The sequence below is a fragment of the Megalobrama amblycephala genome, linkage group LG9 (genome assembly GCF_018812025.1).
Source record: "Megalobrama amblycephala isolate DHTTF-2021 linkage group LG9, ASM1881202v1, whole genome shotgun sequence".
NCBI classification, from domain to species: Eukaryota; Metazoa; Chordata; class Actinopteri; order Cypriniformes; family Xenocyprididae; genus Megalobrama; species Megalobrama amblycephala.
This window is the reverse complement of record NC_063052.1, coordinates 9,827,175-9,853,435: the sequence shown is the minus strand read 5'-3', so window position 1 is coordinate 9,853,435 and position 26,261 is coordinate 9,827,175. Positions and strand designations below refer to the sequence as shown.

The 26,261-nt window shown below is 37.2% G+C and overlaps 1 protein-coding gene across 3 annotated transcripts in view; it reads right to left on the bottom strand.

Moving 5' to 3' along the window:
• The window catches only part of phf14 (PHD finger protein 14), a 110,627-nt gene that overhangs the window by 58,219 nt on the left and 26,147 nt on the right, over window positions 1-26,261 (bottom strand). For all 3 annotated transcript variants that reach the window (XM_048201522.1, XM_048201523.1, XM_048201524.1), the window contains exons 7-14: window positions 24,812-24,949; window positions 16,831-16,977; window positions 16,470-16,740; window positions 15,196-15,302; window positions 11,899-11,994; window positions 4,394-4,500; window positions 4,043-4,174; window positions 2,097-2,259 (exon numbers count right to left, since the gene is read on the bottom strand). In XM_048201522.1, coding sequence (XP_048057479.1) covers window positions 2,097-2,259; window positions 4,043-4,174; window positions 4,394-4,500; window positions 11,899-11,994; window positions 15,196-15,302; window positions 16,470-16,740; window positions 16,831-16,977; window positions 24,812-24,949 — 1,161 coding nt within the window. The remainder of the gene's footprint in view (window positions 1-2,096; window positions 2,260-4,042; window positions 4,175-4,393; window positions 4,501-11,898; window positions 11,995-15,195; window positions 15,303-16,469; window positions 16,741-16,830; window positions 16,978-24,811; window positions 24,950-26,261) is intronic.

Here is a 26,261-nt window from a genome sequence, read left to right as displayed (position 1 = left end):
ATACATTTGGCAAAAAAGGTCCATTGTTTATTGTCAATAGTGTAGTGTTGTGTGAAGCACAGCTCACACAGAAATCACTTTCAAACCCAACAGCTTTCTGTTAGTCAAAGCGACAAATCCGGAAAACCAACTAATTTCAAAATCTGTGTGGGGAAATCTTTTGCTCTGACCCAACATTCCTGGTCGCATTGATTCCTATTGAAATGACAAATTTTGCAAAATAATGTTAAATGTGACCACACCTTAACCCTCTGGTGCTCTTCGGTCATGTTTGACAGACTTTTTTTTTTTTTTTTTTTTTTGAGATATCAAACTCAAATTTGGAACACAACCACAGCTTTGATTTTCTTGCGGTTTTAGAGTAAAAATTTAAAAATAGTATGTTTGTGCATTTTTCATAACAATAAACAATAAATTTAAGTTAACTTTTAAAAACTTTTTTTCACTTCAGCAATAATCTTCCTAGTGTGGCCTTTGAAGAGATCAAAATTAAGTCTGTGCTCCAAAGCATTTAAAATGCATGACAGTTTAAGTTGGAAATTTCATTGTCAGGTCTATGCTCAAATAGTGAATAAATGGATTATAACTGCAGCGTAAATATAATTTAGTACCATAAAATCCCCTAAAAATACAAAATATTATATAAAAACATTACCGAACTAAAATATAGTACATTTATTTCATTTAAATCAATTTAAATAAATGTCATTTTTGACCAACACCCGAACAGTACCAGTGGGTTAAAGGGATAGTTCACCCAAAAATGAAAATTCTGTCAACATCAATTACTCACTCTCATGTTCTTCCAAACCCATAAGACTTTCATTCATCTTCAAAACACAAATGAAGATATTTTTAACGAAATCTGAGAGATTTCTATCCCTCCACTGAAAGTCTATTCACCCAAAACACTGAAGGTTCAAAACATTAATAAAGACGTTGTAAAATAAATCCATACGGATCGAGTGGTTCTGACGAGACATGATTGCTTTATATGATGAACAGATGTAATTTAGTCTTTTATTTACATATAAACAGTGAACATACATAGATCACTCAAATATGGTAAATGGAAGCTCAACTGTACTTGCTTGATGAGCAAGAACAAACCTCATTCGTCTTTGCGGAAGTATAAAAAATTGTGCTGGAGCGACATGTGAGAATAACTATCATTGCTTCTCACGCATTAAGCAAGCATGCTTCAGGGACCATATTGCATGTTGCACTTTGTCTCATTTACAGTAATATGACTGAACTGTCTTGGTATGTATACAGTCTTTGACATTGTGCTGTTAGCTTAGTAACATGCTAATGTCAAACTGTACTGGAATAAATTTTAAGTCAAGATGTAGCACTATTTGTGCCATAGAGTGTTCCAAACCAGTAACTTCTGAGGTTAGGGTGCTATGTCTGAAGGCTACTGCCTTCGTAGGGAGTAAGGCAGCCCACTAAATATTGGAAACAATTCTAAATGCTAATGTTCTAATAAAACTGAAATGGTAAGCAGCAGCTCCAAAGGGGATTTTACTGATGGCTTAATTATGGCTGTATCAGTTTCAAGGTGATTTTATAAAACAATTAAAGATGATATAGTGTTTAGGTTGTCCATTTTCAAGTAATCAGCGAGGCTGGCTGCTGTGACCTTCAACGATAACCTCTCTGAAAGCTCAAGAGACTAAAGAACAGGTCAATTATCTTTTTTACATGAGGAGCAAAGAATCAATTTCAAGTCAATGAATGACTCTTTCACCTAAGACAACAGCTAGAGTTAAACCACCAATCAGGAAGAACTAGACGAAGCTTAAAATGGACTAGTAGACAGAGTCCCTTGAGCCAAGTAATTTGTGAGTCTCAGAACTGGACCATGTTTTCATGTTGAAGACGTAAATGATAATGTGAAGCATTAGTGGTCTCTGGTTAGAGAACCACCTTTTTCTTTAGTGAAAACAGTGGAAATCTGTGAAACCAAGCCAGATTTGGCATCAGCAATGGCTTTGTGGTGCTGGTGGAAAAAGTGGTATTAGAAACCCAATTTCAAGTATTGGCTTTTTAACACACGTTCATCATCAGTGAACTCATGATATGCTCATACTCACAGTCCCTCTCACTTGAAGCTTCTTGGGCTCTGGGCTCATTTCTTGGGGGATAAATTTGATTGGTCCCTTGATCTGCCTCCTGGACCTTTTGGTTCCATCCGGTAGCGTCTCCATGGCAATGTCAGCCTCGTCACTGCTGGCCTGGTCGCACTCAGAGCACTGCCTGGAAATGGATGAGCGAGAGATAAAAAGAGAGAGAAAGTGATAAAGGAGTCAGGTATTCTTTTGCTTTCATTTGACCTTATTGATTTCTCAACATGGAGAAATCTTTGAGATGAGAGAGTGGCTTTCAAGGTCCATGTCAATGTTTTTCTATTGGAAGCAGATGTGTCATATTCATTCTAACAAAAGGGATGTTAAGTATCCCGCACAAACAATATATAAAATTGAAGGAATAGTCAAATTCTTTAGTGCGAAGAAAAAGCTTTTTGATTATACAGTATTACTGTCTCAGGGGCAGGCAGTTGCCAGTAATTAGGTACGACTTGGCCCCCCACACAATTTTATCTTTCGAATGCTTTCTAATTTCCATCCAGCAGAGCGGAACGACATCACGCTTTCTTATTCATGGATTAAATGAATTACTCGAATCAGCAGCGAAAGCATTGGGCTCAGCTTGACAAATAAACAAAACACAGAAACGCTCACGCATGCAACTGTGGAGCTCCACATAAATTTTGAAAGTGACAGTTAGTATAACCTTATGAAAGAAAACATGGAGGGACTTTATGAAGCACTGCAAGTGGAATACCACTCTGAGAATTTGAAACTACATCTTTATTTTGCTATAGACGTTAAACAAATTGGGCTGTCAAAGTAACATGTTAATTTAGTGATTAATTACAGCAAAAAAATGTAATAAAAATCTCCTGCAATTAATCATGCTCCCTGACCCATATACAAATGTATCATGTAATTTGATTACAATTTTTAATCAATTGACAGCCCTAGCAAAGAAAATGTGAAACTGTAAATAGTTTTACAGTTTATTTGTTTCCTCCAGAGCAGGGATTCCCAAGCGTTTTGAGAAGGCAAACTCCTTTGACCTAAAATATTTACTTGAATTACAGCCTATGATTTCAATAATTGACTTAAATTCCACATGTAGTCACAGGTAAATAATTAAATATTTTCTTAATATCTTTTTTAATAAATATTTTATTTTGATTGTTTTTATTTAAACATATAACATATAATTTCTATAATTATGAGCCGTTATTAATTATTAGCTGTTCTAGAGTTATAAGAGCACTTCCAGAAGAATTTTAGGGGGTGTTCACACTTGTAATTCGGTTATCTTGGTTCTTTTGTTCCAGACTAAAAAAGAAAATCATACATTTAGTCCTGGTTCACACTGTCATTTTAAGCACAAAAAAATAGAATTAACGGCTTTCATGATGCATATTTTGTGACAGAACTTGTCGAACAGCTGTGCTGGGCTAAATGCGCTCCCTGTATGTGCGTACATATTGTGATATATGATGAAGCTGAGAACTCGTGAAGAGCTAATAAAATGTGTAAAGGAGTCAAAACAGCGGCAGGAATCCCTCCATTAGACACACAAAAGAAGATCTGCTGCGAGGAGACGTGGTTCTCATGGCTGTAACGAACTGTGATGGGCAACATTGCAACTATGACGAGAAACAAACGGTATGCTTGATCATATTGTCCTTTTAAGGGTCACATCTTGTGACATCATGTCCTGTTTTTGGTTCGTTTACATGTCTTTGGTCCGTGTTGCATTCATATGTGTCAAAGTGGACCGAGACCCATCTTTTCAGAGGTCTCTGTGCGCACCAGGGTTCGGATGGCAGTGTTCACACTTATTCAAATGAACCGCACTAACAGAGCAATCGCACCAGAGTTCATTTTAATCAAACCAAAATTGCCAAGTGTGAACACACCCTAAATCACATTTCAATTCCCTCTCCCAGCACTGTTCTCACCAGTAGCTGTTTTTGGTCTTCTTCGGCATGCGTGTGAGAGGTGGGTCCAGGCAGCCCAGATGGTAATGCAGCTTACAGGTGTCACATAGCAGTAAAAGATGCTGGTCTTGGTTTTTCTTACAGATCCCACAGCTGCACAGAACATGAAACGGTTTCTTATTTAAAGCACAGAACCATATTAAAGCATAGATTTTTAAGCCAAGATATCTTTACACACTTTTTCTCTCTGTCAGTGCATAATAATTTATGAACTCTAGGTCAACATTTAAAACTTATATCACAATAACACTGCCCAGGTGTGCCCAATGATACCGAGAACCTGCTGGCACCCTGTATTGGCTGCAAGCTGACCTGTAGAGCATAGCTGGGAGGTTTGACGACTTCCCTGGTGATCCTCCCTCTTTCTTGCTTGGCTTTCTCTCTTTGGGAGCTTTCAGAACTGCAGGAGAGTTCAATTTCTGCAAATAAAGCAGAGCAACAAAATTCAAACCACATTTTAAAGACACATCAAATTATTCAAGAACAAACTATACCATCATAACCTGAGAAAGTTACTTTTAAAGTCATTTTCTAAAGAAAATGTGATGAATGTTTGCCAGGGCAGTGCTATACAGTTGTTCAATATGACTTTTATCATGCTGCCATGAAGTTTCTGGGTGGTTGCTTACTAGCCCCAGTCAAAAGAGCCCAGCTCCAATATGATATTATGGTAACTAGATATGGCTGGGGTCCTTCAATGCAGCTCTATTGGATATATCAGCCTGTTTTAATGTCTTCCATGCAAAAACTCAAGTCGATCCATTATAAAAGTACCAGCAAACCTGTCTCCTCAATTAACAACTTGAGGTATCATTCATGTCCTTATCAAGCACCACTATTATGTACATTTTAAATGAAATAAGAGCAAGACTTTACTTTGGTACGTAGGCTCTAATAAACTAAAGTGCTTCTATTTTTGTTTGATAGAACAAACAAAGAAACACTGCCTCAACAAATGCAATTCATTCAACAAATGATGGGTTTGTGATAATGGAAGCTGGCTTGAGGATTTTTTGCATTTCTGTTTGATGCTGTTCTTTGCAAAGAAATAACTCCATTTATGTCTGTTTTTCCCTTGTTTCCTCTATATGTAACCTTCCTAATAGCTTCCATCATGGCTATGATGTATCACACAAAGCACTGCTACTCCTCTAATAGTGCAAATGCAAGGAAACACACTCTTTTAAAATTAAGAATAGATTTTTTTTTTTTTTTGACCAAACAGGGTCATTTGACATTCTTGTCAGTACAAAGAAAACTATTTCAATTTTCAGTGAAGATATCAATTTGTACTTATTTTTAATGGGAAATGAACGAAAGCATTAGCTACATCTTACAGACACATGAAGACACATGTCTTTCATTCTGCAAAGGAAAAAAAGCACTTCATGTATAGATTTGAATAAGACAAAACTTATAATGTAAATTAGTGTCTCTTGAAAGTTACTTCTAGAAATGCAGGGAAGAGGTGTGGATGGGGTTTGAAGAAGACAGTGGCTAGGAAAGTAAGAAAATAGTTTTTTCTATTTTCCGTCTATTCATCTGTGCTGCATCTTTTCTGTCCAGGACAGGTTAATTAGAAAAATTATCTAGTAGGAACTGGTCGCACAGCAACACAGACCAGCTTCTCTCTAGAGTCTTTCTAATCTGAGCGTGCTCAGTTTGTGCCCATGGTGACAGTCCATCTCCACCGCACCACTGGGATTATAACAGACCGGAGAGCTGAGCGAGGAGATGCCTGGTTTCACAACCTGCAAACTCTGGATTACTGTGGCCAGTCCCTCCTATCCACATAATTTCAGTGGGAATATTATTTGGAGAAGAAAGGTGTTTGACTAAGAACAAAACAAAACAAAACAAAAAAAGAAAGAAAGAAAAAAGCCCCACTGAACAGCCTGAACAGGCGGTTGGCCATCTGCTGAGGGATCCAGACAGACTTTGCTGTCTTGCAGAGATTGTGGAGAATCCCAATGGTACTCTGAGAGGGGTCATATAACTCACAAAATTTCCAAATGGGTGGATCTGCTTGGGGAGTCCACACTGACGTTTTAACACATGGTGTCCACATAAAATAATTCATTTAACAAAAACAAGCACTTTCTAAACATGACTAAAGATAAACAGCAGTTAGAGAACAACATAATGTGGTGGAATAAATGAATAAGTAATGTTTTCCTTGTCTGTAAATTGTTAAAGAATTTACATTTGAGTCCACAGCTGAATTTTCATCATTCTCTGAAAAAGTTCAGATATCTGAATGAAAATATTTGATGTCCTGATTAAACATTCACAACAAATTCTCATACTTATTGTTCAGAAGAAAAGTAGTGCTTTTTGTTGTTGTGTTGTTAGATAAGCACATATAGTAAGTAACAGCTTAATCTTCACATCATATCACGAACTAGATCAGTGTGATGTGTATGAACCATTCAGCCTGATTTGTGAATTGGATTTTTGTGCGATTCATTACCATTGTTGAAGCATGCATTAAGATATAACTGAAGGACACGAAGTTTAAAATTTTGCAAATAATTCACACCAAACTTTTTCATGTCCACTGCTGATTTTTTGTCATTTTCTGAATAAGTTCAGATATCTGAATGGAATATTGGACATCAGAATAACAAATTTCACTTCAATATTTCAGATTATTCATTCATAAAGATGCACAGATTTTTGTTGTTGATGTGCTTGTTTTTTGTGCCAACATCTTCAGAGTTTAATTGGCTTTAAAGGTGCTCTAAGTGATCCTGGGTGGAGTAACTTCCTGTTGACATTCAAAGTCTTGTCAAACAAAACAGAAGCTAGCTAGACCCTCCCTCCTCCTCCTCCTCCCCTCCCCTCCGTGCTTCCTGAAACAGTCATGAACGCGCATTTAAAATCATTCTTGTCGGTTATTGGCTGGAGCATGTTTATTATGTTTTGTGGTCCAGGCTGCACCAGTTTGTTTTTATTGCTGTTTTTGGAGCTTGTGGCGACTACAGAGACCGCGTTTTTTTTTAGTGTGTTGATGTCAGGCAGCTAGCGGATAGTGAGGAGATGTTTGCTGTATGTGACAAAAAATGTTTTGGCCTAAAAACGTGTGACATCGCTTAGAGCACCTTTAAATAAGAACATCCATGTTTGCAAATAACAGTTTGTTCACATGTCAAGAACAGATCAGTTTGATTTGTGATCATTGTTTGATTTGATATTGTTGAAGCGTGCGTTAACTAAAGTATAAAATCCTTGCAAATAATTCTACACACCAATGAATCGTTTCACATTTCTGGGGTTCTCCAAAGCGTAGTCATCATAGTTGGGTAAATTTCTATGGTGGTGAAGCTACAACAAGTATAATGTTTGCTTTTTGCAGAAAGATTTGCAGAAACTCACTGAGCTATTGTAGTAGAAATCAGTGTTAACTAGTTTTCTGTAATTTAAGGTAATATAACACAAAGTATAGTGTTATAAATGTACATTATATTTTTTTTTAAAAATGAAATTTTAAAAATGAAAACAAAAAATTGTTACAATGTTAATAACCATGAAACACATCACAGTATGTGAAAAAAGTCCCTTTTTTTCCATGTCCAAAGCAGAATTTTTGTCAATTTTAGAAAAAAAAAAAAGTTGTCCAAATGAAATGAAACAATATTTCAGACTCAATGTGAAATTTTGAAGATCATATTGCTAATGCAACAAAGTTTGCAAAGGTGACAAGCTACCAAAGACACATTCATGCCCCCTTCCTAAGTGCGCCGGCGAGAGTTCTCCCTCACCCAAGGTGGAACGAGAGATGAGACCCTCTCTTGAGAACATCAATAACTTGAGGGTTATGTGCAGACACCAATGACTGATAGGGAACGAAAATGTAGTAGATAGATGACACAAAGGAGCGGGGCGCCTTGACTGATGTCGCTACTTAAGCGGCGTGCGTTTTCTAATTATGTGATTTATGACCATCATTGCAGATTCACTGGCTCACTCTTTTCCAAGACCGCTCGGCTCTCCTCGCCTCCTTCTACCTCCTCGCTCCATTATTGCAGCATTTATCTGCCGAGAGGACATTTTAAGAGATCCTTTTAATTAACCATCTTACACACTCTCTAAGCCGGGTAACCGGTTATTCAATGCAAATTAAGTTTTAAACAAGTGCGCATGGCTGCATGCAAATGGGCGCCTTTTAAATGTTTTGTCGCTGTATCAGAAGTGAGATAAAGCAAGCTGCAGTTCTGATTGTTGTGGTTTTAGGTTATCACGGGGAAATGTGGACTCTCATATACATTCTAGGGAAGCATCTCATCAAAATCACTCTTCCTGGCTGTATCATAGTGATTAAAAATGTGACAAAACACAGAGGACTGGCGATACCTCCTTAGTAGCCAGATGAAACAGCGCTGACAAACAGGAGAAACACGGTGTGCAACGATACAGTCAGAAGGCTTTTCAATCTACAAATCACCATTATTTACCAGGGGTTTACTATAGCAACACTAACTGCATCATGGCATTGTGACAGAAATGTGGGATATTCATATCTAATTTTATTATTTTTTTAATGTAGACATGTATTAAATGTATTAAAGGAGTAATGGAATATAATTACATTTTTTTTTTTTTTTTTTTGGTGATTAAGCAATAGTATTTGTGCATTTATCCTAAATGTATTTAGGCTACTGTATACAAAATACCATAGAAACCATATATTTACATTTTACCATGTAGTGAGCTGCTATATGCGTGGTTTTACTTGTGGTTATCATGATCTAATGATCTGTATGCTATATGGAAGACCAATGTTAATTTAAATAAAACTCAAACAGTCCGAATATTTACATTTTACCATTTAAAAATTGGGTTGTTACAGTTTTTACAAATGATACTGTTTTTGTTAAAGAACATAAATTCATATCTGCATTCTAACTCAAGCTACAACTACTGCCAACTCAAGCTACTGTCAAATGTATTATTAATATTGCAGCCTGCACTGCAAACTGTGCTGAAGATACGCATCATCAAAGTCAGGCAACACAAAACTGATTTGAAACAGTATTACCCGTTAGAACATGCAGAAAGTTAATGTTTCTATTAAGATGTTTATTTTGTAAAGGAAAAATGGAAAAACTGGAAAAGTGTAAAGAATTCAAAAACCTGAAGTGTTTGTAATGTTCTGACAATAAAGAGTAGTTTAAAACTGGTCTGGTTTCACTTAGGAGCAAAAATCTGCTTTTAAAATTGTAAGAAATAAATATTTGACATTTATTGTGATCATTTTTTGGCCATATTGCCCAGCCCTGCTCCTTAGTGAGAACCTTTCACTCTGTGTGTGGCCTAGTCTACAGTAATTCTCCACATATGCACTGCATGAAACTGAGCAACGTTTAGCTCCAACAAAGAGGCTGAACTTTTCAGACAAACTTTACAAATATTTCAAAACCTTTTCACCAATTCCTTTCACGGTTGCTGTTGCCAATGACATTTTTGTTTCAGGGCATATCCTGCTAAATGGCATTCTAAGTACAGACTGTTATTTAGACAAAAAGAGAGATCTACAGAACATTTCAGACCTTCACATTTTCGCACTCATTAAGTGACCGTCACCCATGGCGACGCACCTTGGTGATGTGGTTGCCATAGTGAGCAGGGGAGAGGTTGGCGGCTTTTAGCTACAGAGTCAGGGCTGAGTGCATGGCCAATGACAGGTCAATCAGTTAGCGCAAATGAAAGAATTTCGCAAACAGGAGGCCCATTACAGCGAAGAGAATTACCTCAACGCTGTCTACCCAGTAGGGTGCTGCCTACAATCTAGATTTCTTTCAATCACAGCTCATTACCCAGGTGCAAAAAATCTAGGGAGAAGATTTCTGCTCTCTTTACACTCTTTCCACTGTGAAGTCAAAGACGAATTCTGAGAACAATACGCTCCAACTGCTAGATCCACGTGATGCGTCTGAGCACACAAAGCGTCTGCACCGTAGGCCAAAACTGTAAAAGATGTCCATTAGCCAAAGAAATGTTGACTCAATTTACTTCACAGTTTATTAACTGAAGGTTTATAAGCTGTAATGCACAATATAGCTTTCAAAAACGAGTGTGATTTACCATGCAGACATATAATGTTCAAATTTATAGCCATTAATGCCCGTTTATGGAAACTAAGCCACAAAAAAAAGTTATGCTTTTGATGTCACAACCACAAACGACAGTGTGCACTATGCCAATAGCTCAAGTGAAAACATTAGCCATTTATTACAAAAGTCGTTTCAGGGCAGCTATTATTATGATACAGGAAAGAAATGTCCAGTAAGATCCATTTTGCAATGTAACAAAGATAAAAAAAAATATATTTTTTTTTTGAGAGGTTTCAACAAGTAAACATAGCTTTATGAATTCTGATGATAAAGGTAACAAAATAAAATCCTTATATCTGTTAGTCTTTTGATGATACTCAATGGTTTGAGTGGGAAAAAAAAAAAAAAAAAAAGAAAGAAAGAAGCTAGCCAAAACCGCATTTATTTGATTAAAAATACAGAAAAACAGTACTATTGTGAAATATTATTAAAACTGAAAATTAAAATATTATTTGTGTTAATCTAAATATTATTTATTCCTGTGATGGCAAAGCTGAATTTTTCAGTCTTCAGTGTCACATGATCCTTCAGAAATCATTCTAATATGATGATTTGCTGCACAAAAAGAATTTCTTATTATAATCAATGATGTTGCTTAATATTTTTGTGGAAATATACTTCATTTTTTTTCATTATTCTTGGATATATATATATATATATATATATATATATATATATATATATATATATATATATATATATATATATACATTTATATATATATTTTTTGGTAACAATGTAAAGGAGCTAATTTAAGGGGCTTTCGAACTGGAGGAACCTTTTCATAGTTCCTAGAACTATTGGTGGAAGTACACAGATTTTTCCTTGTTTTCCGCGGGAACTAGGAACGATTTTAGTTCTAGAAACTCCTTTTTGGGGGAACTAAATTTCCCCCTACTTCAGAGTAGGGTCTAAACCAGCACTATAGGAACTACCAGTGACGTAAATGTATGTTGATTCGCCGTTGATTCGCCGAACGCACTCGCCTGCCGCCGAACACACCTGCCATTTTTAAAAAAGCTGTGTACACACACAGTTTATAGCCTATATACTTACTCCACAAACTAACTCTACGAACACAGAAAACAATGACAGATGGACCTCTCAAGTTAAGGAGAAAATCCAATGCAATGCAAAATAAAAGTCACAACAATAAGCAAAGCTTACGTCACTTCATAGTTCCTGATGGCGGTGCGAATGCAACCAGAAAAATGGCCCTAGGGGAACTATTCGTTCTTTGGGAACCACCCTGGTGGCTAGTTCCTACAAATAATTTCCTAGAACTACCTGGTGCGAAAGCCCCTTTAGTTCCCCCAAAAGGAGTTCCTAGAACTAAAATTATTTCTAGTTCCTATGGTGCAAACATGGCAAAATCTGGGTAAATCTGCGAAAGCCCCTTTTAATCTAAAGATCATTGAGAGGGTGGAAAGCGGTCTTTGATTGTTGTAAGAAACCTTGAATATCATTACAATTGGGATTCAGGGAAAAAAAATGCTATGAAAGTGTAAAATATGGGCCCTTTTAAGCATCCCAGCCTGGTCAGAGCATTTGAAGCAAGCAGTTTGTAACAGGGCGGGCTGTAAGCTCACTGGAGCTGTGATAGATGAGGTGTACAGCTGGATCAAGGATGGGATGGGGCGGAGAGACACGGAATGAAGATGGACAGGGGAGAGAAAGAATGAGGCGGTTGAAGGTAAACCGTACCTGTCCAAGGATCCCCCCCATCATGCTCCATATGGCTTGGCCCTCGGTCCTCAGCTGGCCGTTGACATTCTGCAGGTCCTCCAGAGACTCGCACAGCTGTGGCAGATAAAACCGCGGCAAGGCGGGAGATAAGATAAGACAAGGACAAGTTGGGCAGGTATGTCTGTTAGCACACACACGCATGGACTAATGAGTACAAATCCAAAGGCGTACACAAACCTGTGAATGGCTAATACGCAAACACACACGCACATACGCAAACACACTTATAGTTTGTTACAAAAAAACAGGCTGATTTCAGGCAAGCAAGAAACATTATACATCAAAACACACCCTCATGCAAAAAAATAACATTTTCTGCTTTTAACAGATTCAGAGCCCAGCACACCATGAAATATTCCATTACACTTCCTGCATCTACGTCTCTCTCTTTCTCGCAAACGCACACACCGCTGTGGCATTTCACTGTGTAGAGGCCACTCTCAGCTCCAGACAGTAGATAAGCGTCGGGCAGGCATTTGATAAAGACGATGATGAGAGGAAACAGTGGAGAGGTGAAGTTATTATGGGTATGTGAAACGAAACTTAAGAGAGCCGCCCTTATCTCCGCTGTCTGTGAAGATGAGGCTCCACGTGGGGAGCTTGAGCTAACATTTAAAACCGTCTCCTCTCCAACACACACTCCAGATTAATAGAGACGGCTTAGCGGGGTCCAAAACATAATAATACAACTATTTATATAGTTACTAGGGGTGTAATGGTACATGTATTGGTCCCGAACCGTACGGTATAGATGTCATGGTTCGGTGCATGCAGTCAGATGACGAATAGAGTCAGTCACGGGCGATCCACACACTCCAATCCAGAAGGGGGCGCGCGCAGTAATACAACGCTGTTTGCCAACTGCCACAAGAAGAAAAAAGCAAAAGAACAGCACATATGTGAATGACTTGGAAAAAGTCCACTAGATCCACGTCGAATACGTCTTTCTGCGCTAAATGCCGCTAGGTGGAACAAAATGTGATTTGCACTACAGTCTGTTCAAAATAAATGAAAAGAAACCTAGCATTGTGGATTTGTTCCTTTGTCCGGTAACACTTTAGTTTAAGGTACAATTTTCACTATTAACTAGTTGCTTATTAGCATGCATATTACAAGGATATTGGCTGTTTATTAGTACTTATAAAGCAGATTTAATGCCTTATTCTGCATGACCATATTCTACATCTCATAATCATACCCAAAACCTAAACTTAATACCTTACTAACTATTGATAAGCAGAAATTAGGAGTTTATTGAGGCAAAAGTCATAGTTAATAGTTAGTTAATAGTGAGAATTGGGTCCTAAACTAAAGTGTGACCATTTTTCCTATTGTACCGTAATCGTACCGAACCGTGACCCCAAAACCAAGTTACATACCGAACCATGACTTCTGTGTACCGTTACACCCCACATAGTTACATAACATTCTTTTTTTTTTTTTAAATAAAACAAAACAAAACAAAACAAAAAACAATTAATAACAAAATTATACTCATAATCATACCGTTCCAAATCAAGCTCAAGTTGAAATATAACTGAAACTGTTCCTTATTATTCTTAGAACCGTTCGGATAAAGAAATGGATGCAGAATGAGCATCCATTTCTACTGCTCACTGGATGCAGAATAAAGAAATGCATCCAGTTTCAAGTTAAAAAAATAAAAAGTATACAAACTGGATTATGCAAAAACCACAGGGTTTTGACTGAATATACAGCACAAATAATATTGTTTTGAAATATACCGTGACTGTTATATAAAAATTACTCATACCTGTTAGTACAACGACTCTTGAAGTCATCACCTAGATACAGTGATAAACACCTTACGCTAACACATTAGCAATATATCTTGTTAGTGACGCAAACATACAGCAGTTTGCAAAAATATAATGTTAAATATATCAAACCATCAAACTAAATGCAAAAAACTATGTAACATACTATATAATTCAGGATTATTAGACATAATTTCCAGATGACTCAGACCACTGCCTTAGACATAACTTTTGTGAATAAGCAGTCAGCTTTTCACAGATGTTGATTTCCTCAGGATCTCTCTCCAAGGCCGGCATCGTGCTAATGCATGTTGAGTGCCATAATTAACAACACACACTCCATTAATACCGCTTAATACATGTAGCATAGAAAGACTGGACGCCACATTAACTCCAACTTCTTGCTTTCATTCTACTCCTCATTGGGCCAGATGAGAAAACACCATCTTACCCAAATCTGCTTCAAGAGATCATGTTTAGGAGGATTGAGGGCAGGAGGCAAATAAATAAAGCAGCACAGAACGTTAGCTGCTGTTATACCATACCAGGAGTTTTGACAATTTCTTTTTTTTTTTTCTTTCTTTCGTTCTCTCTTTCTTTCTTTTTTTGGGGGGGTCTTCAGTTTTATTTTAATTGTTTTTGAAAAGAGTAGTTGGATGTTTTGCACTGTCTAATTGTCTCATTGTTTTATTTATAGCTTACCAACCAGTGTTATTAACGAAAACTATTAAAAATGGCTCTTGTTAAATAAAATAATGCTGAAAAACTATATGTACATAATTTGAAAAAACAAATGTGAAATAAATACATTAAAGCTAAATATAAATGTTTTAAGTAAAACAAGAACTAATAATATGACAAAGGCACAAAATTAAAAATTACCTAGTTTTTTCATGTAAATTTTAATAATTCAAATTATTAATAAATACTATAATAGTATATAATACTAAATTAACACTGTCAATGACAAAACACATTGGTAGCCTAAATCAGACTTGAAACATTGATTAAATATGCAAAAATTAAGTCATTTTCTCTTAATTTTATTGTGTTTCCATTTGTAGTTTTAGAGTAATCAGTCTTTTGCCAACTTTTTATTTTTATTTTAGTTAACAAAAGTGTTATTCACTACCAGTTTGTGTCATCAAATTTTCCGTTAACAAACATAACCTTGTGTTATACAGGACCTTTGCAGGGTCTTCTTTTTTTATATCTCTCTGCAGCTGGGCTGGCACTAAATGGCTTAAAAGGAGATTTCACAGTTGCATAGTAAATTGAAAGACTGAAGCATAATTGGCATTATTTAGTAGTTGTTCAGGAGCTATGCTCCTGGGATAATATTCCAGCAGCATGTCATTATTTCCTGGTGTGCATGCTTCTTCTTAAGCACCAATAGCCAAAACAAATGTGCTACAGACAAGCGCTAATGTACAAAACAGATGCCAGCGAGAGCCTGGAGTGTCAACAGTAGACAGACCTTATCGTACTCCATGTGAAGCTTCTCCTGCTCACTCTCCAGCTTGTCTTTGAGGTTCTTCTGCTCCACGATGTTGTCCTGGATCTGAATCATCCTCATGTTCCGCTCTGAATACCAACAGACACAAACAAATCGATACTGAGATTGCCATCAGAGTACAGGAAAAAGTATATCAAAGGAAGATTGAGGGAGAAAGGACAAAAAAAAGAGGAACGTTGGAAGAAAAAGAGGGAGAGAAAGTGTGTTGATAGAGGATAGGCCTCCTGCTGGAACCTAATGGAGTGTGTGCCCAAGGTTACTCCACACATCTGCTCTTAACATCACTCATTTGGAGGGCAAGTGCCTAGCTGCAAGGCTACGGAGCGGGATGCATGTCTTGCGCTCACTGTCTGATACCGCCTGCGGTTCTGCAGTCAGATTCAAGTGTATTAGGGGCAGTAAGTTACATGCTACAAATGCAACAACGCTTGTTCTATCCATTAAAGAGGAAAAAAAAGCATATTGAGAAATGGTGATTTTCAAAAAATAGATCATAGGCCTGATGAGTTATTTCAACTTAAAGGGGACCTATTATACCACTTTTTACAAGATGTAATATAAGTCTCTGGTGTCCTCAGAATGTGTCTGTGAAGTTTCAGCTCAAAATACCCCACGGATCATTTATTATACCATGTTGTAAATCCCCATTTTTGAGTGGAAGGAAAAACATGCTGTTTTCGTTCATGTATCTTTAAATGCAAATGAGCTGCTGCTTTCCACACCCCTTTCCAGAAGAGGGTGAAGTCTATACAGTTCATGCCTCAAATACTCAGCCAAAAACTAACAAAACATATGATTGGTGTTGATTATCATCTCTATCGCAGTCACGCTCACATGACATTGCAGTGACATTGCAGTTCTTCGTCTTGCATTTTATTATTTGCATGTGTTTTAAAGACATATCAGTAGCTTTAATAAGAATACATTTCTTGCTTGAATGCTGCTGTTAAATGCTCTGGCGAGGAGATAAACATGGCGGACTGTGTACAGCTCACTCAGAGGAGGAGCTAAGACAATAGGGCAGATTCCGTCGCTAGTCATGGGCAGGGCTGGAACCGCTTGTTTGGACTGTTTATGATTTATGGGGATTATAAGAAAAGGTGTGGGTGGATTTTTACCATTATAGGCTGGTTGTTTACACACACTGCGGACACAAATCTGTGTTCAAACACCTTATAAAAGTGAATTTTGCATAATATATCCTTTAATCATTTGAATTAGCTGAAACCACCTACCTAGGTAGTAGTTAACAAAGTCTGCTGTGAGGGCAGGCTGCTTATGTTTACGCCGTCCGTCTACACTTGCGCTGGTATCAGATGTGTCCACGGGGAAGATGTCTGTGCTGATACCCATGAGCTCGGCTTTACGCATCAGCTTACGGATGGCTGATGCGCTAGAGGTGAGCGGTCGGGGAAGCTTCTCTCGGGGCACCCACGCCTGCGGTCGAGTGTTTCGAGACAGCTCTGCTTTTGCTCTGTACTGCTGGAGCCTTGTGGTTATTCGAGCCTAGAGATCAGAAAATCATGGACATTCATTGATCATTCACCAGACTGTCTCATGATGTATGGAAGAACGTGTCCACCGAGTAAATCTGACCTGAGCTTCGGGTGTGAGTTGCTTCTCTCTTTCCTGCAAAGACACTTTGCAGTAAGACTGCAGGGCCAGGTAGTTCTTCCTTTTCCATTTCCGGTCAAAGCGGTCTGCATGCTGCTTGCAGTAGGCAAAGAAGGGATCTGCAATGTCCTATGGGTGAAAATGGATCATGATTGTAGATACAGACCCAAGAGTATAGAGTATATTAGTATAGTGCAAAAGGAATTCCCGCACTATATGCAAACGAAAGCAACAGATATGCACTGCATTTTACTTATCAGCTAATTTCAAAATCAAAGACCGCAATAGGAGAGAGAGAGCAGCAACAGTCTCATTACTTTTAATGAAGATGACTGTGTATTGGACTTCAGAACGCAACGCTAAATTTCAGTTTCATTTGCGGCAGTTTGCATGTCAGCTTGCTTGTTACTCAGTAATTTATCTGCGATGCATGTTGCAGTAGCACTGTCACCGGGAACTGGTAGCCTATACCACGCTCTCATGCATTTTTTTTTTTTACCATTTTGGGAGGAGTAAAATTTACTTATGTGGCTTCAACAACCCTATGCATTTACACTTGTCCAGTTCCGTTTGGAACGAGTCTCAAACCACCTCCTGAAGTGGTTTAAGTGACTGGATTTAAATCCGTCTCGAAAGCATTCCGGAAGTCATGTACACCTGGTGTTTTCATGATCGGATAGCTGTCTGATCAGAGAAAACGCATGAAGTGACCAGGTGTAAACAGGCCCTATAATATATAATATAATGCATGTAATATCATATTGATTCATTTCATCAACAGTTTTGGGGCAGTATTTTTTTTTTTTTTAATAAACTAATTTGTAAAGCGAAGATGCATTAAATTAATCAAAAGTGACAGTAGAGATAAGTATAATGGTATAAAAAGTGTAGAGTGTATACTGGTATAAGATTTCTATTATTTCAAATGAAACTGATAATGATAAAAAAAATGTTTGAGCCCCCAAATCAGCATTATAGAATGACTTATGAAGGATCATGTGACATTAAAGACTGGAGTAATGGCTGCTGAAAATTCAGCTTTGCCATCACAGGAATAAATTACATTTTAAAACAGAAAACAGTTGTTATAATATCTCTTATTATTAATGTTTTTACTGTATTTTTGATTAAATAAATGCAGCTTTGGTGAACACAATCTTAGAAAACATTAAAAAATCTCCCCAAACTTTTGAACGGTAGCGTACGTTGTGAATCCATTAAATAATCATTAATGCATTACTTGTACATCGTATTTTATTGTTACTTAATAATTTTAGTCTGGGAGGGACAATGGAACATTTAGCAGAACTTTAGCTTGTTCACTTTAACTTGGCTGATGTTAATCTAATTTCAAAATAATATGGCGTTATTAGTATTGTACTTAGCAGATTGTCTGCAGTACAGCTGTGGCCCAATTCCCTCTACTTAAAGATAGTGCTCAAAACAAACACTGGTCAACCTGTGTGTTAAAGGCAGAGTCTTAATTTGGCAATTCTTCAACCAACCAATACATTGAAATAAATTAATTCCTACTGACTGAGAACACAACAAATGTATTTTCAGCGAATACTTCCCTTTCTGTTGATTAAAACAAAGAGTCAAAGTAAAAACAGTCAGAGTATTATAAAATAATCTGATGATGTCTAGAGTAATGTCTCGGCTGTGGTGCAAAACAGCTTAATCTACTTCTTATAATGCACACGACTCGGAGGAAGGTGAGGGAAGGGTTTATTTCTTTAAGAACACACTCCGAGTTATTTGATTCAGGTTATTTCAAGATATTTTTCATCATCTCAAATACCTCATTATTGTTATCTTAGGACAATTGCTGCTGGTTTTATATCAAGTGCTTGTGTGCTCACACACCTGATCATTTTAACATACAATTTGATTATGGGGGAAACGGTAGCATCTTCTGAATTACAGGCTGACGCATTCTGGCTGTTGTGATAATGATGCCCAGCACTCCACATTTTTATAGACCATCAGTGTCTGTGCATTCTCTGATAGCTGTGATAAATAGCTGGTCACAAAAGGCCTGTAAAAATTCCCCTCTCTTTTAAAGGACGAGTACATTTTACAGAGAATGTGGGAGCTGAAGCCGAGAGGCAAGACAATGACTGATGTAAGGCTGGCGGGATTTTTCCAGGAATGGAAGTGAACTGCCTTCTCAGAAACAGCCTTCTACAGAAAAGGAGGAAATCTTAGAACAAAGTCAGCCTGTTTCAGCAGTTTCAAATCTCTGCAGCTGAGACGTTAGCAGCAAGTTTCTCCTCCCTGGTTACATCTCCTTGTCACACGCATAGCATTTCAACCCCTCCCTCGAGGGCAGATGGAAGCACAGCCATTTCCCGTCATCCACGGAATCGTTTAGGCTTAAGATGTCTCGCTGGATGCTATCAGCCCACTCACCTGTTGATATGAGGCCCTTTGCACAGCTGACTGGATTAAGTGGATTGCAGTGAGTAGGCACTTTTCGCCAGTGTTTATCTGCGCCGAACGCCACCATCATATGCTTCTCCAATATGGACTGAATATTTGAGCCACGAGGCTGATGGTCTGTGACCACGGCTTGGGCTGAGAATTTGCTCGACTGGCTGACCTCATGCTCTGAGCCCTCTTCCTATATTTGTGTGTATCTATTTAATAAACTCCTGCATCTGAAGTTCAAACATGCGTGTGAAATACGTGTGTTTAAAGAGAATCTAGAATCTAGAGAATCAGGGATAGTCCATCTAAAAATTTACACATTTCCATAGGACTTTTTTCCATGGAATAAAAAAAGAAGAGATTTATTGCTTTTTTTCCATATGATTACAATTAATTGGTACTAGAGCTTTCAAGCTTTAAAAAGTATACAAAAGCAAAATAAAAGTATCAAAATAAAATTAATAATAATAGTCCATATGATTTTGTATGCTATAATTCCAAACAAACTGGAATTTAAGTTGTTATTCATTGATAATATTCCTCTACAGTAAGCTATTAAAGGGATAGTTCACCCAAAAATGAAAATTATCTCATCCAATTATTTACTCACCCTCAAGCCATCCTAGGTGTATATGACTATCTTCTTTCAGACGAACACAATCGGAGTTATATTAAAATATATCCTGGCTCTTCCAAGCTTTATAATGATATTGAATGGGGGGCCTGATTTTGAATAAAAAAAAATCCATATGGCTACAGGGAGTTAATAAAGGCTTTCTGAAGTGAAGCAATGTGTTTTTGTAATAAAAATATAGCTTCCAAAACTAGCTTCCAGAAGACGACCATACACATTTATTTACATCAAAAGAGTAACCCCTGATGCGACAGTATGTAGGAGTAGCATAAGCTTAGACGTCTCTCGCGGTTCAAACAAATAGGGCTGGGCGACAAACTCAAGCTCCTCTTCTCTTAAGGCCAGAACACACCCAGCCGATGCGACGAACTAGTGCCGACCAAAAGCAGACTGTGGGGTTGGCTCACGTCGGCAGCGTCTGGGTCCAAAGTTGGCCTGACACACCAAACCAACGCTAAACAGCTGACGGCCAAGTAGCACGTCAGTTCTGCGCCTGCGTGAGATGAAATGCCTTTTTGCACCAGCAGGTGTCAGTAGCTGAACAGCCAATCAGAATGATCAGATGGCCCGACGGACCGACGAGCTCCGACGCTGATTCATCATTTCGAATCGGCCAAAAAAGCGTAGAAGAGGACCAACTTCAGCCAACGGTGCAGATCACACTGAGACAACTTAGTCGGTCGACGAACAAAAACTGCCCGACGGCTGACCGTCGGCTTGGTGTGTTCCTGCCTTTATATCAAAATGCTCTAACAATTTGCTTTAAAAATTCTCATTTTAGACTTATAATTTGTGACCGGTGTTTTGTTTTGCTCTATCCTCCGCACGTCCACGTTCATCAACACGTCAGGTGTCAGGTCAGCGGTTACTCTTCTGCCATAAACCGATGCCGGAAACTAGTTATTATAGTTAATAAAGTTTTAAGTATGGATATTTTTCTTACAAATCTCATAACTTTGCTTTAGAAGGCCTTTATTAAACCCCTGGAGCCGTATGGATTATTTTTATGATTTTTATGACTTTTTTGGGATTCAAAATCTTACACCCCCTTCACTACCATTTTAAAGCTGGGAAAAGCGAGAATATTATTTAATATAACTCCGATTGTATTTGTCTGAAAGATGATAGTCATATACACCTAGGATGGCTTGAGGGTGAGTTAATCATGGGATAATTTTCATTTTTGGGTGAACTATCCCTTTAACTCCTGCTAATGAATGATTCAGTCAAATTGAGTCAAACAGAACTGAATCATTCAGATTCATGAATGAATCATTAAAGATCTAGTTTTATGAATGGGATCAGTCAATTCACTGAAAAGATCATGCTCAAAAGAATGATTTGTTCATGAATCTGCTACATAATTTCAGTCTGCTCCTCAAATAAAGCTATCAAATGGCTTCAGAAGAGTTGGAAGAGTACCATATATACAGGTGCTGGTCATATAATTAGAATATCATCAAAAAGTTGATTTATTTCACTAATTCCATTCAAAAAGTGAAACTTGTATATTAAATTCATTCATTACACACAGACTGATATATTTTAAATGTTTATTTCTTTTAATTTTGATGATTATAACTGACAACTAAGAAAAATCCCAAATTCAGTATTTCAGAAAATTAGAATATTTCTTAAGACCAATACAAAGAAAGGATTTTTAGAAATCTTGGACAACTGAAAAGTATGAACATGAAAAGTATGAGCATGAACAGCACTCAATACTTAGTTGGGGCTCCTTTTGCCTGAATTACTGCAGCAATGTGGCGTGGCATGGAGTCGATCAGTCTGTGGCACTGCTCAGGTGTTATGAGAGCCCAGGTTGCTCTGATAGTGGCCTTCAGCTCTTCTGCATTGTTGGGTCTGGCATATTGCATCTTCCTCTTCACAATACCCCATAGATTTTCTATGGGGTTAAGGTCAGGCGAGTTTGCTGGCCAATTAAGAACAAGGATACCATGGTCCTTAAACCAGTTAATGGTAGCTTTGGCACTGTGTGCCAAGTCCTGTTGAAAAATGAAATCTGCATCTCCATAAAGTTGGTCAGCAGCAGGAAGCATGAAGTCCTCTAAAACTTCCTGGTATACGGCTGTGTTGACCTTGGACCTCAGAAAACACAGTGAACCAACACCAGCAGATGACATGGCACCCCAAACCATCACTGACTGTGGAAACTTTACACTGGACCTCAAGCAACGTGGATTGTGTGCCTCTCCTCTCTTCCTCCAGACTCTGGGACCCTTATTTCCAAAGGAAATGCAAAATTTACTTTCATCAGAGAACATAACTTTGGACCACTCAGCAGCAGTCCAGTCCTTTTTGTCTTTAGCCGCTTCTGACGCTGTCTGTTGTTCAAGAGTGGCTTGACACAAGGAATGCGACAGCTGAAACCCATGTCTTGCATACGTCTGTGCGTAGTGGTTCTTGAAGCACTGACTCCAGCTGCAGTCCACTAATCCTCTCCAGGGTGCGGTTATCCCTATTGCTTGTACACTTTTTTTCTACCACATCTTTTCCTTCCCTTCGCCTCTCTATTAACCCTCTGGAGTCTGAGGCTGATTTGGGGCCTGGAGAAGTTTTGACATGCCCTGACATTTGTGCTTTTTTCAGTTGTTCATAAACATATTAATGACACAAGTGTCATTACACTGTATTCAGCACAAACTAGGCTACCATAATATGTGAGGAACATGTGTGTACATGTTTGTGTTTTTGAAGGAATAACGTTTATGCATGGTTACTGAAAAAACAAAAAACTTAAGTCACTGATATAAGGCAATAAAAGTATATTAAATCTGTGTTCACAAGACTTTTGGGTATTGAAGGTTGTAGACTAGAGTTTTTGCTTCAAAATTATGTAAAAATTATGCTGACTACTCTTTCATTTATAACAATATACTGATTTAGTTTTTGTAAGACACTTTTTGCCAGTATGCAGGAGGCGTGAGTCTCCATGAATAATGGCTCATTCTCACCTGTGAAGACAAAAGAATTGAATAGTAATGACCTGAAAAGACTTGCATATTAATGAGGCATTTCAGTCAGGTAGGCTGTGAAAAAAAACTTCTGTGATGTCTCAAGCTCATCATGGTATATGAAACATACAGAAAAATTTTATTACAATATAAAATAATGGTTTTATATTATACTTTAAAATATAATGTATTTCTGTGATGCAAAGAGTCTGAATATAGGCTTTTAGTTTAAAAGCATGCACATTTGGAGAAATATAGGATTCTCATATGTTTATGTCAATTTTCTATACAGAGGAGTTATTTTTTATTTAATATTCATTGTTATCTCTATGAGCGCTGGTGTTTGCAATTCATACTGCAGCCGGAGGGCGCTCTGTGCATTTTAGTCCACAAATTCACCTAAGAAGAAGACGATATTCCATGAATGGTGTTTACCAATTCATACTACAGCCGGAGGGCGCTAAAGAAACAAAAACTCACTTAAAACTTATCATAGAAGAAAACAAACAGGAATTTACTGAATGTCTTCCAGAGATCGCTAACCATGGCTTTTTCATCCAGATAAACAATTTTCAAGGCAATAAATACACGATTGAGATGATGAATGCATGTGTTGTCTCTGAATTTGCCTGTGAATAGCGCTGGCTCCGTGGGCGTGGCCGCATTAGTGGGTAATGAGCTGAATCACGGACTTCTGACATGGCTCTCTTTTCATACAGATTACATAAACACAGAATGTTTGTTTTCGATTTGACTTGCAACGATTTGAAAACCTGACATTTCAACGTTTTGTTAGACATAAGTATGAATTTTTTGTGATTAGTATTCACTAAGTTACACTTCATTTTCTGAGAACTATCAGATTGGACTTCGTTCAGAGGGAGATGAGAGATGAATATAATTTTATACTCTGAGTGTATACAAATAAAAGGAGATATTCTATAGTTTCAATTGATGTATTGCTTATGTCTCTATGACAAAAAATGACAGAGTATTTTAAGTCTGTTTTGCTGCAATGTGAAAAAAAACCTGCAAAACGCGCCGGCGCGTTTTTAGACCTCAGAGTGTTAATGTGCTTGGACAGCCAGCCTCTTTTGCAATGACCTTTTCTGTCTTGCCCTCCTTGTGCAAGGTTTCAATGGTTGCCTTTTGGACAACTGTCAAGTCAGCAGTCTTCCCCATGATTGTGTAGCCTACAGAACTAGACTGAGAGACCATTTAAAGGCCTTTGCAGGTGTTTTGAATTAATTAGCTGATTAGAGTGTGGCACCAGGTGTCTTCAATATTGAACCTTTTCACAATATTCTAATTTTCTGAGATACTGAATTTGAGATTTTCCTTAGTTGTCAGTTATAATCATCAAAATTAAAAGAAATAAACATTTGAAATATATCAGTCTCTGTGTAATGAATGAATATAATATACAAGTTTCACTTTTTGAATGGAATTAGTGAAATAAATCAACTTTTTGATGATGATATTCTAATTATATGACCAGCACCTGTAAGTCAAATGGACTACTTTTATGATATTTTCATGGTGCTGCTTAGAGCTTGGTTACCCCGTCATCATCCACTTTCATTGAAGTGAAAAGAGTGGCCAGGATATTCTTCAAAAATTCACCTTTTGTGTTCCACAGAAGATAGTAAAAATTCTGTATTTGCTTTCAAAAGAATTTGAGGACATGCAGAATATATTTTTATATGTGTGTGAGGGAAAAAACGAAAAGCCTGAAAAAGTTTGCTTACAAGCCTGAGCACAAGAGGTTGACAGGCTGAAGAGTTAAAAAAAGAGAACAGACAGGAGATACAATAATATAACTTTACAATGCTGTCATCAAAAGACTGCGACAGTGGGAAAGTTATAGGAAAAAAAAACATCAATTAAATGCAGATCAAAGAGGATGACCACATAACACACTAACCTCTTCTGCGGCAGCTTCAGACAGCAGCCCTTCCCGTTGAGCACATGTAACGTGGAAGAATGAGCGGCACATTCCGGCATCACAGCTGATGCAAACGCCTGTGCGAGCAAAGCGTGCGTCCTCACACAAACTGCACTCCTGCAAACCATTAACCCAAACAGGCCGTTGTGACACCAGCGTATGGCAGAAAACCAAGACACACTTGAAAAACATGACAATAAAAACTTTCTAGCATTTGCTGATTTCAGGTCTTATTACTTTCATACTAATGACTTGGGATTATTTCTATTTTTGCAAAGTCAAGAAAGGTAAACCACTAGCTAATTGTGTAACAGAGATTGGATATATATATAAAAAAAAAAAAAAAAAAACTTTAAACACCATTATAACAATCCCACATTCATTTACTGTATAGTTCTATATTTAAGATAAGTTGGACAACGAGTCTCTAAAAGCCCATTTGACTTTCTCCAATTACTGGAGTTCAAAATTAAAATAATAATAGCCTTTCTCTAGGAGTAATTTCTTTTCACATGTACAGCACAAACCATTAAAGAAAGCCGTTCAAGTGCTTCTAAAGTAATTTGCTTCCCAGTACAAGGAACCTCTTCTGACTTACTGACACATAAAATAATGTCAGATAGAGTAAATGTCAGAATGTCTACAGTCGACAGAAATTCTTCAGAGGGAAATGAAAGACGCCCTTTGCTCAGAGAAGAAAGTCAGCATTTCACATCTTTTATCAGAAAATGAATTTCTTGTTGTTGTTGTTGTTTTTTTTTAAAATAAAGTGTCGAGGAAAAAAAAAAAGAAAATGTGTTTTCAAGATTCAGTATTAATAGATTTATTGTCATTTTTAAGAAATTAAAATTAGTTTAATAATATCTAGGATGCACCAATTACCAAGTGTTATCAGATGATTTTCTTCTTACATCTGTGATAATCTGACAGTGATAAACAGTAAAGATTTTTATTTAAAATAAATGCTATTGTTTTCAACTTGAAATCAGAATCAACACAAATCAGCACAACCCTTTTCAACATTGATAATAATCAGAAATGATTCCTGATCGCCAAATCCGCATATTAAAATGATTTCTGAAGGATCATGTGACATTAAAGACTCGATTAATGATGCCAACAATTCAGATTTACCATTGGAGGAATGAATTAAATTTAAATATATTAAATAGAAAAGTTATTTTAAATTGTAAAAATATTTCACAATATTTTTACAAATTAAAGTTTCAGTTTTACTGTATTTTTGATCAAATAAATGCAGCTTTGTTGAGCATAAGAGACTTTCATAAAAAAAAAAATAAAAAAAAAATCGTATCAACCCCAAACCTTTGAACAATAGTGTAACGAATTATAATTTCTCTGTTTGATGAATTTTACTGCAGCATAAGAGAAAAATTTCTTAAATAAATGTTGGTATTTGGGTAAATAT